At 40.2% G+C, this 13,548-nt stretch overlaps 1 protein-coding gene across 1 annotated transcript in view; it reads right to left on the bottom strand.

The window, feature by feature from the left end:
• Cacna2d3 (calcium voltage-gated channel auxiliary subunit alpha2delta 3) overlaps window positions 1–13,548 on the bottom strand; it is an 804,511-nt gene that overhangs the window by 472,461 nt on the left and 318,502 nt on the right. Inside the window, exon 5 of the mRNA XM_027389601.2 lies at window positions 2,252–2,414. Coding sequence (XP_027245402.1) covers window positions 2,252–2,414 — 163 coding nt within the window. The remainder of the gene's footprint in view (window positions 1–2,251; window positions 2,415–13,548) is intronic.

Here is a 13,548-nt window from a genome sequence, read left to right as displayed (position 1 = left end):
AGTTATCTACCACTATCCTCTACAGCTGGGAATTCCTCTCGATAATGAAGCACACAGCAGCAACTTAGAAGCATCAAACACTGTTCACAGGGTCCAAACTGCTGGGAGAGAAGAACCATGCACTGGTTTCCTTTGCTGAAGGCGAGATTTCCACCCCAGGAACATGAGAGCCAGTGACCAAGCATGTGTTTTGTGTACATGTCATCAGTAACTAGATCTGAGCGGGAGGCCTTCTAAACATGAAATAGATTTCTGCAGCTTGAAAATAGACTTCAGGAGGCTGACTTGAGTTAGAATAGAGTTAAGAATTTTCTTAAAGTCCCTCCCCCCTCCTATGGGCAGTTACTCCCTGCCTGGCTCAGACAAGATATAGCCCCTGGCTGACCCTGGTTCACTTCCCACAGCCTGGCAGGGTGACAGTTGAACCTGGTAGGAGGTGACAGGCAGATCCCACAAGGACTGCCAAGGATGACTTAAATCTAATTATTTATCTCCTATAGCTCAAACTCTCAGACTGTAAGGGTTCTGCCTAGCAATCTTCATGAGGCGATTGCAAAGCCTGCGTGACCAATGACAATGTGAGTCCCCTATACATTACTACCACTGAAAGGTACAATTATGCCTTTAAATCCCAGGATGCAATTAAATCTCTATCATGGTGCTAATGGTTCAAGCAACCTTGAAGTCACTGTCATGTTTTAAAAGACCATTCTGGATTGTTTCATGTCTGAAATTACTCTATAAAATAATGTTCATTTTTCATCTTCTGTTCAGAGTGTATTTAACACGAGAAATGGCTTTTTCTGCCAGCAACACTGCACAAAAAGGCAGTTTTATTTAACTCTTCATCAGCTACTACCACTCTCCTGGAGGACTAACCTCTATTGGGTAATGCTGAATGCCAAGTCAAGGTTCCATTTGTGTCCCAAGGAGCCCAGACATGGCCTAGTCCCAAGTCCTCTGAAGGCAGTTTAGATTGCTATCACCTTTCAAAAGGGGATTGAGAAAGAATAGCTATTCATTCTCTAGCCATATGAGCAAAGAAAAGCCTGCTCCCTGGAATTCACTGTCCCTTGCCTTTGTAGAGATGCGGCTATAATGGTGACACCCAGTCTTCGCCTACCTCCTTACCAGTCTGCTCCTCACCAGGCTGCAAATTCTTTGAAGATGGTGGCTACGTTTGGTTCACCATGGAATCCCTAATAACTTTTAGGATAGTTGATGAAATGGGGGCTGCCTCCCCAGACTCTGAAGGGTGAGTAATAGGTAAACCAAGAAAGGGAGCCATTAAGTGTCCAGTCACAAGACACAGGCACAAGAAAAAATCCTTGCGATACAGAACTGGAAGCTTATGGTTGATCAAGCCCCTTAACTGGTGATTCAGAGCAATTCAGCAGCTCAGCTAAATATGTTTTGGATTTCTCCAAATTGACAGCTCAATGCATAGAGCTATATACACATAATTCTATACCCTCTGACTATGTATCCCAGGTTGGACTTGGAAGAGGAAATATTTCTGCTTCTTCTCCCTCCAAAAGGCTAGAGTTACAAGAGTGTGCTACCATAGCCAGTTCCAGTTTATACACAATTATTATTCACATTACAGAGGGGAGGAACTGTGACTTGAGAAGGGGAGGTGCATCTAGGATCACCACTATAAACTGGTGTAACCGGAAAATTAGCCAGTACCATTGGATGCCAGAGCCCAGTCCTTGGTCACCAAATTTCCAACTCAAATGGGCAGATAGGAATACTGGGAAAATAACTTCAGTGTCCATGTGAAGAATGGATTTGAGGAAGTCAAGCCTGGACACATGGAGACTTGTTAATGTCCACACTTGTCTATGTTGGAAGGGAAAAGGACAGCACACAGCTTGTCCTACAGCTGCTACGGAATCTTCCCAATTCTTAAATACCATCAAGGAAGGAAAGCAGACAAAAAAGGATAAACTGGGTTAGTGAGCATGTTTAATCTGGTGAGGTGATTTTTGCAGATACATGTGTTAAGGAACACAGCCATGCTTCCAACTTATATAGTAGCTAACCAGTTGTAACAGAGACTTCAAGGCAGGCAGAGCCAAAGATACTTACAGAAAAAGCCTGCTGATATCTGCACTGCACATTAACATGAAGAAGAGAGCATCCAGGAAGACAGGTTCATGTTGAACCCACCCGGAGGATACTTGGAATAGATGATGTTTTGTTATACTCACTGTGTGCTCCTAATGGGAACATTAGCAAGGAATCTTACCTTTGTTGTACATGTTCGTTGGCACTTGGACATCACTCAGACTGATGTTCACAGGCAAATTATTAAAGTGGTCGTTGGGGGCTAAGATGAATTCTTTTCCCAGTTCCAAAAAGTTCCCATCTTTGTCCCTTTCGTTGATCAACACAGCATTGAAGTATTCATACTGAAAGAGAAAGTCAGAAGGTATTAGAGGTCAGTGGCTCAGAGATAAGGGCTGGGACCTCCAGGCAGATCTGGGCACATATATGTGCTGTCTCCTACTTTTGTGATGCCCATCACCTCATAGAACAGATCTCCAAGTCTTTGCCTCATTTGCATTGGTGCCATAGCAGTAAATGAATATTTGCCAATGTTTTTCAATAATCTTGAAAAATTACCTTTATCTGAATACAGAGAAAATTGCCCTAAAACATGTTATTCTTTGTAAGTTGAAGATAAAACATGTCCTAAAGTAGCTTACACGTTTAAGTTGAATGTGATTGAAAAATCAATGAATAAGGAAGTTTATACTATGTGAGATCACTACACTGTGGAAAGATAATGAAATTGGAGGTTTGAAGCAGAAGGGGGAGGGAGGCATCTTTATACAGAATGCTCAGGAAAAGCTTCATCATGGTGATGACAATTTTGCGAAGGGGGAATAATGAGGTGAGACTGTCAACTGAGAAAAGATATAGAGAGTGAGGGTGTGTCTCCATCAGAGAGGGCTGCAAAGAAAAGGACTCTCAGATGGAAGGACCTTTCTACAAAAGCCTTTGTCATCACCATATCACATACAAAGAATCCTGACTTTATTATGGAAATTATTTTAAGGTCTTCACAGTTTAACACATTTGGTTCTTAATATATACTGTTGAAAACTACAATGCTAAGAAGTAGGTCTGGAATTCCAACACTGGGGATCTACCTACCCCCCTGGACTCATGCTGTTACCATATTTTACAATATTGCAAAACGCCCAGTGGTTGTGTTTGGTTAGGATTCACAGCTCAGACTTTTAAAAGAATTGTAATGATGAGGGGATAAACAAAAAAAAATTAATTGACAGTTTGCAAAAACAGGTGGGCAGTACAAAAGCAGAATGATGGCTAACTTACAAGAGAATTGATACAAAATGCTAAAATTACAACACAGAAACAGAAATACAAAAGCCTTTGATAGACAATGAGACCCATACAGTTAAAGGAAAAAATCAGTAGGCTTAAAGGCATTTCAATTGAAATTCCCCTCTATCTGAAAACCAATGGGGAAAATTGTACCAAAGTAGTCTAGAACTATGGGACAATTGCAAAACATTGGGGTCCATGTAGCAGAAGGAAATGTATGTATGTAGAAAGAGTTGAAAAAATACTCGATGTTTAAAGGCTGAGAGTTTCTCCCAGATTAATGACAAACCACAGATACTTGATCCATAGATTCAGGAATCTCAGAGAACACCAAGCACAATGAATATGAGTCTATATTGACACAACCATCAAGAATAATTCTTGAAAGAAGATAGGGGAAATTCTTTATCTATATAGAACTAACCTTGGTTGTCAACTTGACTATATCTGAAATCAACTAAAACCCAAGTAACTGGGCATGAGTGTGACAATTTTCTTAATTGGGTAATTTGAGGTGGGAAGAGCCACCCTAAATTTAGGTCACACTATCTAGTAACAGCCTTCATAAAAGGGTATGGCAGACAAAAGCTTTCGAATTTTGCCTGCTTGCCCTCACTCTTCCCGGCAAGTTCATCTGTCCTGCTGGTACTAGAAACTACTTTGGGATTCCAACATATACTGAAGACCAGCTGAGACACCCAGTCTTGTGAACTGAACAACCATCATATTCTTGGCCCTTTCATCAGTAGACAGCCATTATTGGAATATTCAAACCACAGCCTGTAGGTTGCTGTACGATATCCCCTCAATACATAGATTCATTCTGGCAGTTCTAGTTCTCAGGAGCGGTGGTTCTCAACATGTGGGTCTCGACACCTTTTGACAAACCTCTATCTCCAAAAATATTTATTTTACAATTCATAAGAGTAGCAAAATTACAGTTATGATGTAGCAACAAAACTAACTTTATGGTTTGTGGTCACAGCAATATGAGGAACTGTATAAAAGGGTTGAAGCATTAGGAAGGTTGAGAACCACTGCAATGCTAATACAAGAAACAAGAATATTGCATCATACTTCTCTTCATAAACAATGAAAGCAAGAGGCAAGTTCAATAAGCTGCTTGAAATATTCAAAGAAAACAAAACCACCTAGGTGGAACTGTGTATTCAAAAGTTCTCGACCTTCAAACCTGAGCAAGAAATGAAGACCTAGACACATGGAAGTGGAGAGGATGTGTCTTTAGGAGACCTGCCCTGCAAAATGTTCAAAACTCTTCATAAAATGTAAAGCATGCATGTCAGATAGCAGTTGACATAAAGACTATAAGGTGAGAATGAATGAAGAGATCATTTTTTCTTTATTGTTATCTGATTTAACATGCAAATGCTTGTTCAAAATAAAGACAACAATAAATTATTGGATGACTACAGTTTGTGCATGAGGGGAAGGAATTGCTTCAGCTGTAAAAGACAGAGGGTGGGGCTAGGTATAAATGTTCTATACTCTGGTTTGAAGACAATTGCAACCAAGTTCAGTTATGGCCAGAGTGATGACAATAACAGACAACTGTATTGTGAAGGTTTTTCCTCATGGATGAGATTTGGTACCCAGATAGAAGGGTTGATAGGGGAGTTTATCTCATTTTCTGTTCTACTTCCAATCACATGAAAATAGTGACAGTATCCCTGACAGAGGATACAGCATCAACCTGCTTGGAAGAAGGGAGCAGACTTCACCCAGCACCAAATATACTGGCACCTTTCATTTGACCTTCTAACCTCCAAAACATGAAGAAAATACATTTCTGTTTCTATTATTCATCAGTCTCAGACATTCTTTTATAGCAGTGCAAACGCACTAAGAAACTCATTTATAAGATAATTACGCTGCTAATGGAATACTATAAGGTATTTAAAAAGTTCTCAAAGTTCATATTGAAAATTTTCATGTATGTATGTGTGGCATTAATTGAGTAATAGGGGAAAAAAGAAAATACACAATTAAGGAGATGTGATGAGATGATCTGCAAGGAGTTAGGGGGAGTATGGGTGAATATGATAAAAATACTTTATTGTGTGAGAATGAAGATTCACTAGTCTCAGTACAGATTAAGTGAAGTTTATTTGGGGAGATTGCACTTACACAAGAGGTGGGTGACTGCTGCAGGTTTCCCCTCCAAGGATCCATCCAGGCTGTTCTCTCTAGGACCCCAGACCTAGCCTTCCCCCATCACATCTGAACGTAAGTGGACGTGGTGAGTACAACAGGTTCGGGTGGGGTGGATATCTCACTACAATTCCCCTTTTAGTCTAAAGAAAAGATTTAGACTTGATACAGAACTATATACAAGGAGAGCAAATAACAAGTATGCTCTAGGAGAAGGAAATGTAAGAATATACACACTTAAGACTATCGCCAGTGAAGCAACAAGAGCAAATGGCAAGAACAACATACATTATATGAAACTATCAAGGAATAAAAAATATTGTATTTTTTAAAATTGAAGTTTTGCAGATAAAATTGAAAGTTGTAAAATTATACTACAGTCCTGGCAGTATTGGCACAGGCCTTTAATCCCAGCACTTGGGAGGCAGAGGCAGGCAGATCTCTGTGAGTTTGAGACCAGACTGGTCTACAAGAGCTAGTTCCAGGACAGCCTCCAAAGCCACAGAGAAACAATGTCTTGAAAAATCAAGGGGTGGGAAAAACAGGATATGGATATCAGTTGGAGGAAGTAGATTATTAAAGTCCTTGAAGAGTATATACTGTCACTGGTCCCTTCCTGTCTATCTGTTAGCAGCCAGGAGAGGAGCAATTGGTTTAATTTATATATTGATTTAATATATATATTAATATATATTTGATTTAATATATATATATATATTGATTTAATATATATATATTTGATTTAATATCTATTAAACCCTAGAGAAACTACTAAAATAATTTAAAAATGAAATATAATGTAAGCTAACAGAGAAAACTAAGTCATAGGAGAAATTCAGTTAAAAGTAGAGATGGTAGAACAAGCAAAACATAAAAATGGGAATAAGCACAATAAAAAATGCAGTTTATAACATGGGAGGGCCCACTACCCACCAGGAAGAAAGAGATTATCATAGCAGACTAAAGCAGGACTCAACTAGATTTTTTTTTCTACAGAAATCTGCTTTAAACATAAACACACAGGTATTTTGGAGGTAGTGGGAGAGAGAAATATGACATGGTCACATCCACAAGAAGAAAGCTGATGTTGCTGTATTAATTTCAGACAATGAAGACTTGAGAGAAAGAAACTGATCAGAGAAAGGGATACCACAGGGCTACAACTTAAATCATAAAGAAACACTGGGAAGAGCTCATCACGTACACCACTAACAACAGACTATTAAAACACACACAGCAAAGACCAATGGAACTGATAAACAGACAAATCAGATAGCACTGCACTGCACACACCAGTATGTTTGCCAGTTATCATTAGGCTGCACAGGCACAAACATAGTGACAATATAGATGAAGTGAACAACAGCACAAATTGTATTGAATTGGCATTTGTATAAAAAAAAGTCACCCATTAAGAATGGAATATATTTGCTTTCCTCACATGTGAGAGTATTTGCTCCAAACATTCAGCAGGATAGACTACATTTGGGGCCATGATGTATGATTTCCAATCCTAAAGGAATATGGGTGACACAAAGCATGTTTCTTATCCATAGTGGATTAAAGTAAAAATAAAACAGACAGCAGATAGATTCCCAAACATTTGGGGATTTAAAAAAATGCTTCTAAATGATACACAGGCCAAAGGAAAGGTCTTTGGAGAAATTTTAAACCATAAAAATGATAAGGCAAGTGACCAAAATACCTGCAACAGTTAACTGGTGATGTGGGGGGAGAGACATAGCACAAGACCTAGAAACAATAAGCTTCTATTCCAGGAAACAAAAAGACATGAGCACACTAAGTCTCATGTAAAGGGGATGAAAACAAGATAGCATTTCTTTAAATTTGTAGAACAGAAAACAGTGAAAAAGAAAACAGGAAATGGAATAGAGAAAGTCAACGAAAGCAGAAGCCCATTTTTGAGAAGATTTATTACAGTGAAAAGACACCAAATGCAATCATCAATCAGAAGACTGGACATGAGACAGAACCCAGGGAATACTAGGTGCAAGGTACCCAGGGTTCTGACCCAGTGGCAATACTGGGTGCACTTAGCTTTCCCACTTAAAGAGATGCAAGAACACCTCTGAAATCTCTAAAACGGAGTCATTGGGAATTTCAATGGAGACCCAGTGCCAGGACTTATACTGGGGGTTGTAACAATTTTACCTAGCAACTTAACCTGGTTGATATTTATACAACTTAACAAGTGTAGTATTATAGCCAATGAGATCTGTCTGAAGCATGATTATTGCTAATTGGACTTTTCCCAGTGCATTATAACAAAGACTAAGGGTAGAAAAACAACAACAAAAGTCTTCTATGCTGTACATCGTAAATGTAATGTTAGTCATGTTCAATTACTCTGACAAAGTCCCCAAGAAAAACAACGTAAGAATGTTTGGTTCATGGGCTCAGAGGCTTCAGTCCATGCCCCACTGTTTTCTGTCATGGAGCTTGCTAGAAACCAATTACTCCACTCCTGGCTGCTAACAGATAGACAGGAAGGGACCAGTGACAGTATATACTCTTCAAGGACTTTAATAATCTACTTCCTCCAACTGATATCCATATCCTGTTTTTCCCACCCCCATTGCCATCAAATTATGTACCAATGAATGTGTTAATACTGTCAACATGACCTGGTCATTTCTCAATGATTGGTGCCTTTTAGGAGTCACTTCACATCCAAACTATAACACATATTAAATCAATGGACTTAAATGTATATCTATGCTTTCTGTTAGGCATTAATTTTTGGGGTATAGAAACACTAACCAAAAAATTATTTGAGGAACTTTATACAAATTTAAAATTTATAAAAATTAAATTCACCATGATCAAATAAACAGGGAAGCCACTGCTAAGGAAAATCAGTCACACACAGAGGGCCTGCCAGTGACTTGCATCAACCATGCATACTGAACTCACAAGACTCATTTAACATTCCAGTCACAATATGGGCACATATTACAAAATAAGGTGTATAAACAGCCAATGTGCAGAATAAAATATGTTCAACATCATTAGCCATCAGGGAAGTGAGAAATAAAACCTTGATCACACACCATTTCACACCCAAGGGATAGCTAAAATAAAATAATAATAAAAAAACCTCTGACATTAAATGTTGCCTCTGATACACAGTAACCAGAAATTGTATATAGTTCCTTGTGAAAATATAAAATGCCATGAATATTTTTGAAAAAATATTTTGTGCTTTCTCACAAAGTAAAACATATACCACCCTACAACCCAGTGGTCCCCACCTTTGGGAAATGAGAACATACACCCACAATAAAATACTTATGTCAATGTTCACAAAAGCCCCTTTCATAACAGCCCCAAAATAGAAATAACCAAAATATTCCAAGCGATGAAGGGATAAATGAGTCTTTGATATCTTCATGCAATGGGTTACCATTTGAGAGCAAATTACTGATTCACTGAAAACATGGATAAAGCTCAGGTGCACTGTGGGGACATATGTGAGATTCCATTTATTGAAAGTTCTAGAGAGGGCAAGGCTACTGTATAACTGGGAGGTGGGAGGGGAGTACTGGAAAGCTTCCCTTTTTATGTAGTGTGGGTCACACAGATGTATTCATTGGATCGAATATTTAAAACAAAATAAGATAAAAAAAACCAACTATGTTTTACTAAATAGGAATGGATACTTCAAAAATGTAGTCAAAATCTTTTAATTATTTTTAAAATTATCAATTCATGAACTTTATTTTTACATATTTTACATGTATATGCATGTTGTATGAATGCATAGTCACATCTGTGGGCACACATGGTGTGTGTGCACATGCTTGTACATTTAGGTAGAGGTCAGAGGTTGACATCTGGTGTCTTCCTTGATCATTGTCTACCTTATTTACTAAAGCTACATCTCTCATGGCTTTCATTAGTCTAGCTAGCTGGGCTGACACAAGCATGCCCCTCCCCTTCTCAATCCCAGTAGTGCTGGGAATATAGGCAAGCATCACACTTGCCTGGCTTTTACATGCATGCTGGGGACCTGAACTCTGGTCCTCATGTTTACATGGCAAGCATTTTATCCAACGAGCCATCTCCCTAACTCCCAATTCATGAACCTTATAGAACCAGAATTTAAAGGAACAATCCCCACCCTCTCTGTTTTTTTTTTTTAAGCACCATTTACTTGATAAGTACCATAGACAGTAGCCATACTCTTCCAAAACAGAAAACTCTTGATCACCAGGATCACAGGGCTTCTTGTGAGAACTCTTGCTTCCTAGACATCTCCCAAGGGCTTCACAGACTGCCACACTTTCTCAAGCTCAAATTTTCACCCCCTACTCCCATGGGACTGATGGTTCCACTCACAAAAACAAAGCCATGACCTGCTCCCTAAATGACAGTGCGTTCTGTTCATATAGCCCCTCTCACCCTTTTTAGTTTTGCTTTTTGTTTTTTGGTTTTTTTTTTTTTTTGGTTTTTCGAGACAGGGTTGCTCCCACCCTTTTTAGAACCCCTCCTTCTTTCTAGTCTCCTACACATTTACATGTCTTTTAGGTTTTGCTTTGTGACCCACTAAATTTAATTTTTATTGTATTGATCTGTGTATGTGTATGAATGCTCATGTGCCACAGTATGTATGTGGAGGTCAGAGGACAGCTTGGAAGAAATCAGTTCTCTCCTTCTAGCACAGTGGTTTTCAACCTGTGGAATATGATTCATAACAGTAACAAAATTATAATTATGAAGTAGCAACAAAAATAATGTTATGGTTAGGATCGCCACAATATGAGGAACCTTATTTAAAGGGTTTCAGAGTTAAGAAGGTTGTGAACGACTGTTTGTGGGTATCAGAGATTCAATTCAAATCATCACCATTGGTGGAAGATGCATTTACTCCTGGAGCCATTTCTCTGGCCCCTCACTGCATTTAACCAGGGCCATTCATTGCAAAGTTTCTCAGAGCCTTGAACTCACTTTGAGAATGAACAACGCATATATGAAATTGGGTTGGGGTTGGGTGGGATGTCATGGGCAATATTCTCCAAATTTGTCTGACATGAAGCATCATGGAGTTCACTGTGCATGGACGTGTGTGCTTGTATAAGTCAACTTTTAATTGGTACACAAATCCTCATGGGAACAGTTCCACACTGTAAGAGTTGTGTCTGTGTCATATACCATGGCATTCTCAGCCCCAGCTGAGAATCACTGACATCACTGATGATTTGGTGGCTGATGGACTAGATGACAGTTTCAGCATTCATTTCGGTAGCAGGCCTCTCCTGGGTTGCACAGACATTGCTCTGTGGTCAGCTTTGTGCATCCCCATGATGTCAGGGAAGCTTCAGAAGAACCCATGTCTACTGAAGATGGGGAAACATGGTGGCCAAATTTATATCACTCCATGCATTTACTACTATTGTAGACCCTGAAGTGGGTACCAGAGAAGAGGGATGAGATGACTGAAGAAGAGATCAGAGCTGATACTCTGCACTGTCACCATCAGGTGAAGAGAACTGAGGTTCTGTTATCCATCCCACTGACCTATAGAGGTCCTCTTCTGTACTGCAAATGACAAAGACCATGGCTATTTTCCGTTCTGATGTGGTGTTGTCCAGGTCCAGCTAGAGCTATTATAGGTCTGATTAGAGGAGCATGGGAAGGTTCTGTTTGCGTGCCCTCCCTGATGGGAAGGTAGTGGCCAACTGAAGCTTCTGAGACAGGAAACTCAGTCCTCCTCTGAAACACTGCCCAACCCTTTCCTGCCACCCACAGCGTTGAAACCCATCACTCCCCAGTTTAGGGATTGGCAATCCAGAGAGTAAATATTTTAGGTTTTGCAGACCAGACAGTCTATGTTGCAACATACAATTTGGCTATTTTAGTAAAGGCAGCCAAGTGCAAGGCATAAACAAAGGGATGTGACTGGGTTCCAATAAAACTTTATTTACACAAGCAAGCAGCTGGAAGAAGGCAGCCTGTAAGCCCTCATTTTCCTATGCCCTGCCCAGAATCTTTCTTTGTCCTTTCTGTGTGACAAGAACCTACTCTCTTTGAGCAAGATGTCCCAAGGCAGTACATCTCCAAACTGGTAGAACCTCAGTGCAATTAAATTGTGTCGCTGGACAGGGCCCAAGCACTGGGATTCTTTCAGCCCTCCCAAGAGACCCAGTATGCAGCACAGACTGAGCCATGGTGCTTTGGAGGGTGGCTGCTACTGCTTCCAGCTGGATAAGTCACAAAACAGAAGAAACTCAAGGCACTACTCAAGGACCTCCCTTGTGGGTGGCAAGCATGTGTTGTACAGTTTTCCCTGGTGATTTTATTCTGCCTTAAAAATCTTTTGGTTGCTTCCTGTGTGTACTTACCACAGACTCAATTTCTTGAACTATCCCAGAGAGGTGGGGCTGAACATCACTCCACACTGACTCACCCCTGAACCTGGCATGTGCAACTCATGGAATTCAGTCAGGAGGGAAGAGGCTAAACACCCAAGTGAGAACCCTTTCAGACAGTGACTATGGGCAAATTATCTCTAGGGAAAGTGCAGAGACAGACAGACACATGGAATAATAGGATATTGATGTATAGGATAATTGAGTGTTTATGCATTGCCTGTGTTTGCCTCTGTCTTCCCATCTGTAACATGGAGAACTGTGAATGCCTTCATGGCTATGTGCCAAGCTGCTATTGTAGCACCCAGCAGAGCTAGGGCAGGTAAGAACTCAACAATGGGTATCTATGGTAACAAATTCCACCTTACCTGCAAGGTACACACTCTCCTACTCTACTTTAAGCCCTTCTTCTCACAGGACTATCTGGCTTTTTCCTGTTATTCACAACACTGGAAATCCCTGAAGGATATGTTTTGAAGGTTGAGCCCCTTATAGCATGTTGACATCATAGATCCCTAGATGTTTGGAGCATGTGCCCTTCCAAAAAGCCCTCCTTCAATATTCCTACTACATAGCCCATTACCCAAAGGCCCTATGAGACATGACCAACAGACAGCACAGAAGGACATTTTAATATTCCCACTGGATAGGGAGGAATACCTGAGCTGCCTCATTCCCAGACAGAGCTTCCTTGAGTGTGGATTTCACATTGTTCGCCATTCAAGACACTAGAGACCAGCCTATCTGGCCATAAGAACCAGAGCTTGGGAGGGTATGGGAAAGCAACACACATTCTTCCTAAGGCATTCTAATATACTTTGACTCAGTTTCATTTTCTGTAGAGTTGAGGGGGGTGACACTCCCTCAGTTCTTTCTGAAGATGGGCTAGGAAGGGATAAACTATGCGGGAGCAGTGGGCACAGTGCCAACAAACAACAAGGTCTCCATGTGTCTGGGTTCTCCCCTCTCAAGCTTGTTTTCTAACCCTTTCTTGCTCTGGGATGATAGCCAGCTTTTTACAACTTACATTAGAAAGTAAAAATTAATAGGAAGATTAGTCCCAAATGAGCCGAGCAAACATCCAGCTCTCCAGGCATACATACCCTGTGCATAATGACACATACCGCTACTCAGCCCAGCCCCTCTCAAACGTCTAGTGCCATTTGGTTACTGCTCAATAATCTCATTTTCTCTTCATGGGTGAAAATTGATTTGTAAATGATATGTTACAGGATATTTCTGAGTATTAACATTACATTAACTCACTTATAATTCCCCAAGTGTCAGAGTTCCTTTAAGAAAGAAGATAATGAATACCCCTCTTCTGCCATCTGGAATCTGCAGCCTGAGAGTACTCATGTCTGTCTATTAATGGCCCCCTTACCAAGCTGCTTCGACAGACCTTGGGCTGATGCCTTCTGCTGGCCACTTAGCACTCAATCTTGAGAGCCTCAAGGTGGAGTGTTTTCCTCCAATACACTCAATTCAAATCCCAGCTCTGTTGCTATGCCTTAACTTCTGCTATTCCATCTTTTAAATGAGTTCACAATCACCCCTGTTATAGTGGAGCTGACCTGAAGAGTAAATGGAGGAAGAATAAAAGGTACATATTCTGTTAACTAGATCCTGGTAT

The sequence above is a fragment of the Cricetulus griseus genome (genome assembly GCF_003668045.3).
Source record: "Cricetulus griseus strain 17A/GY chromosome 1 unlocalized genomic scaffold, alternate assembly CriGri-PICRH-1.0 chr1_1, whole genome shotgun sequence".
NCBI classification, from domain to species: Eukaryota; Metazoa; Chordata; class Mammalia; order Rodentia; family Cricetidae; genus Cricetulus; species Cricetulus griseus.
Note: the sequence above shows the minus strand (reverse complement) of the source record. Positions and strands in the feature narration are given on the sequence as shown.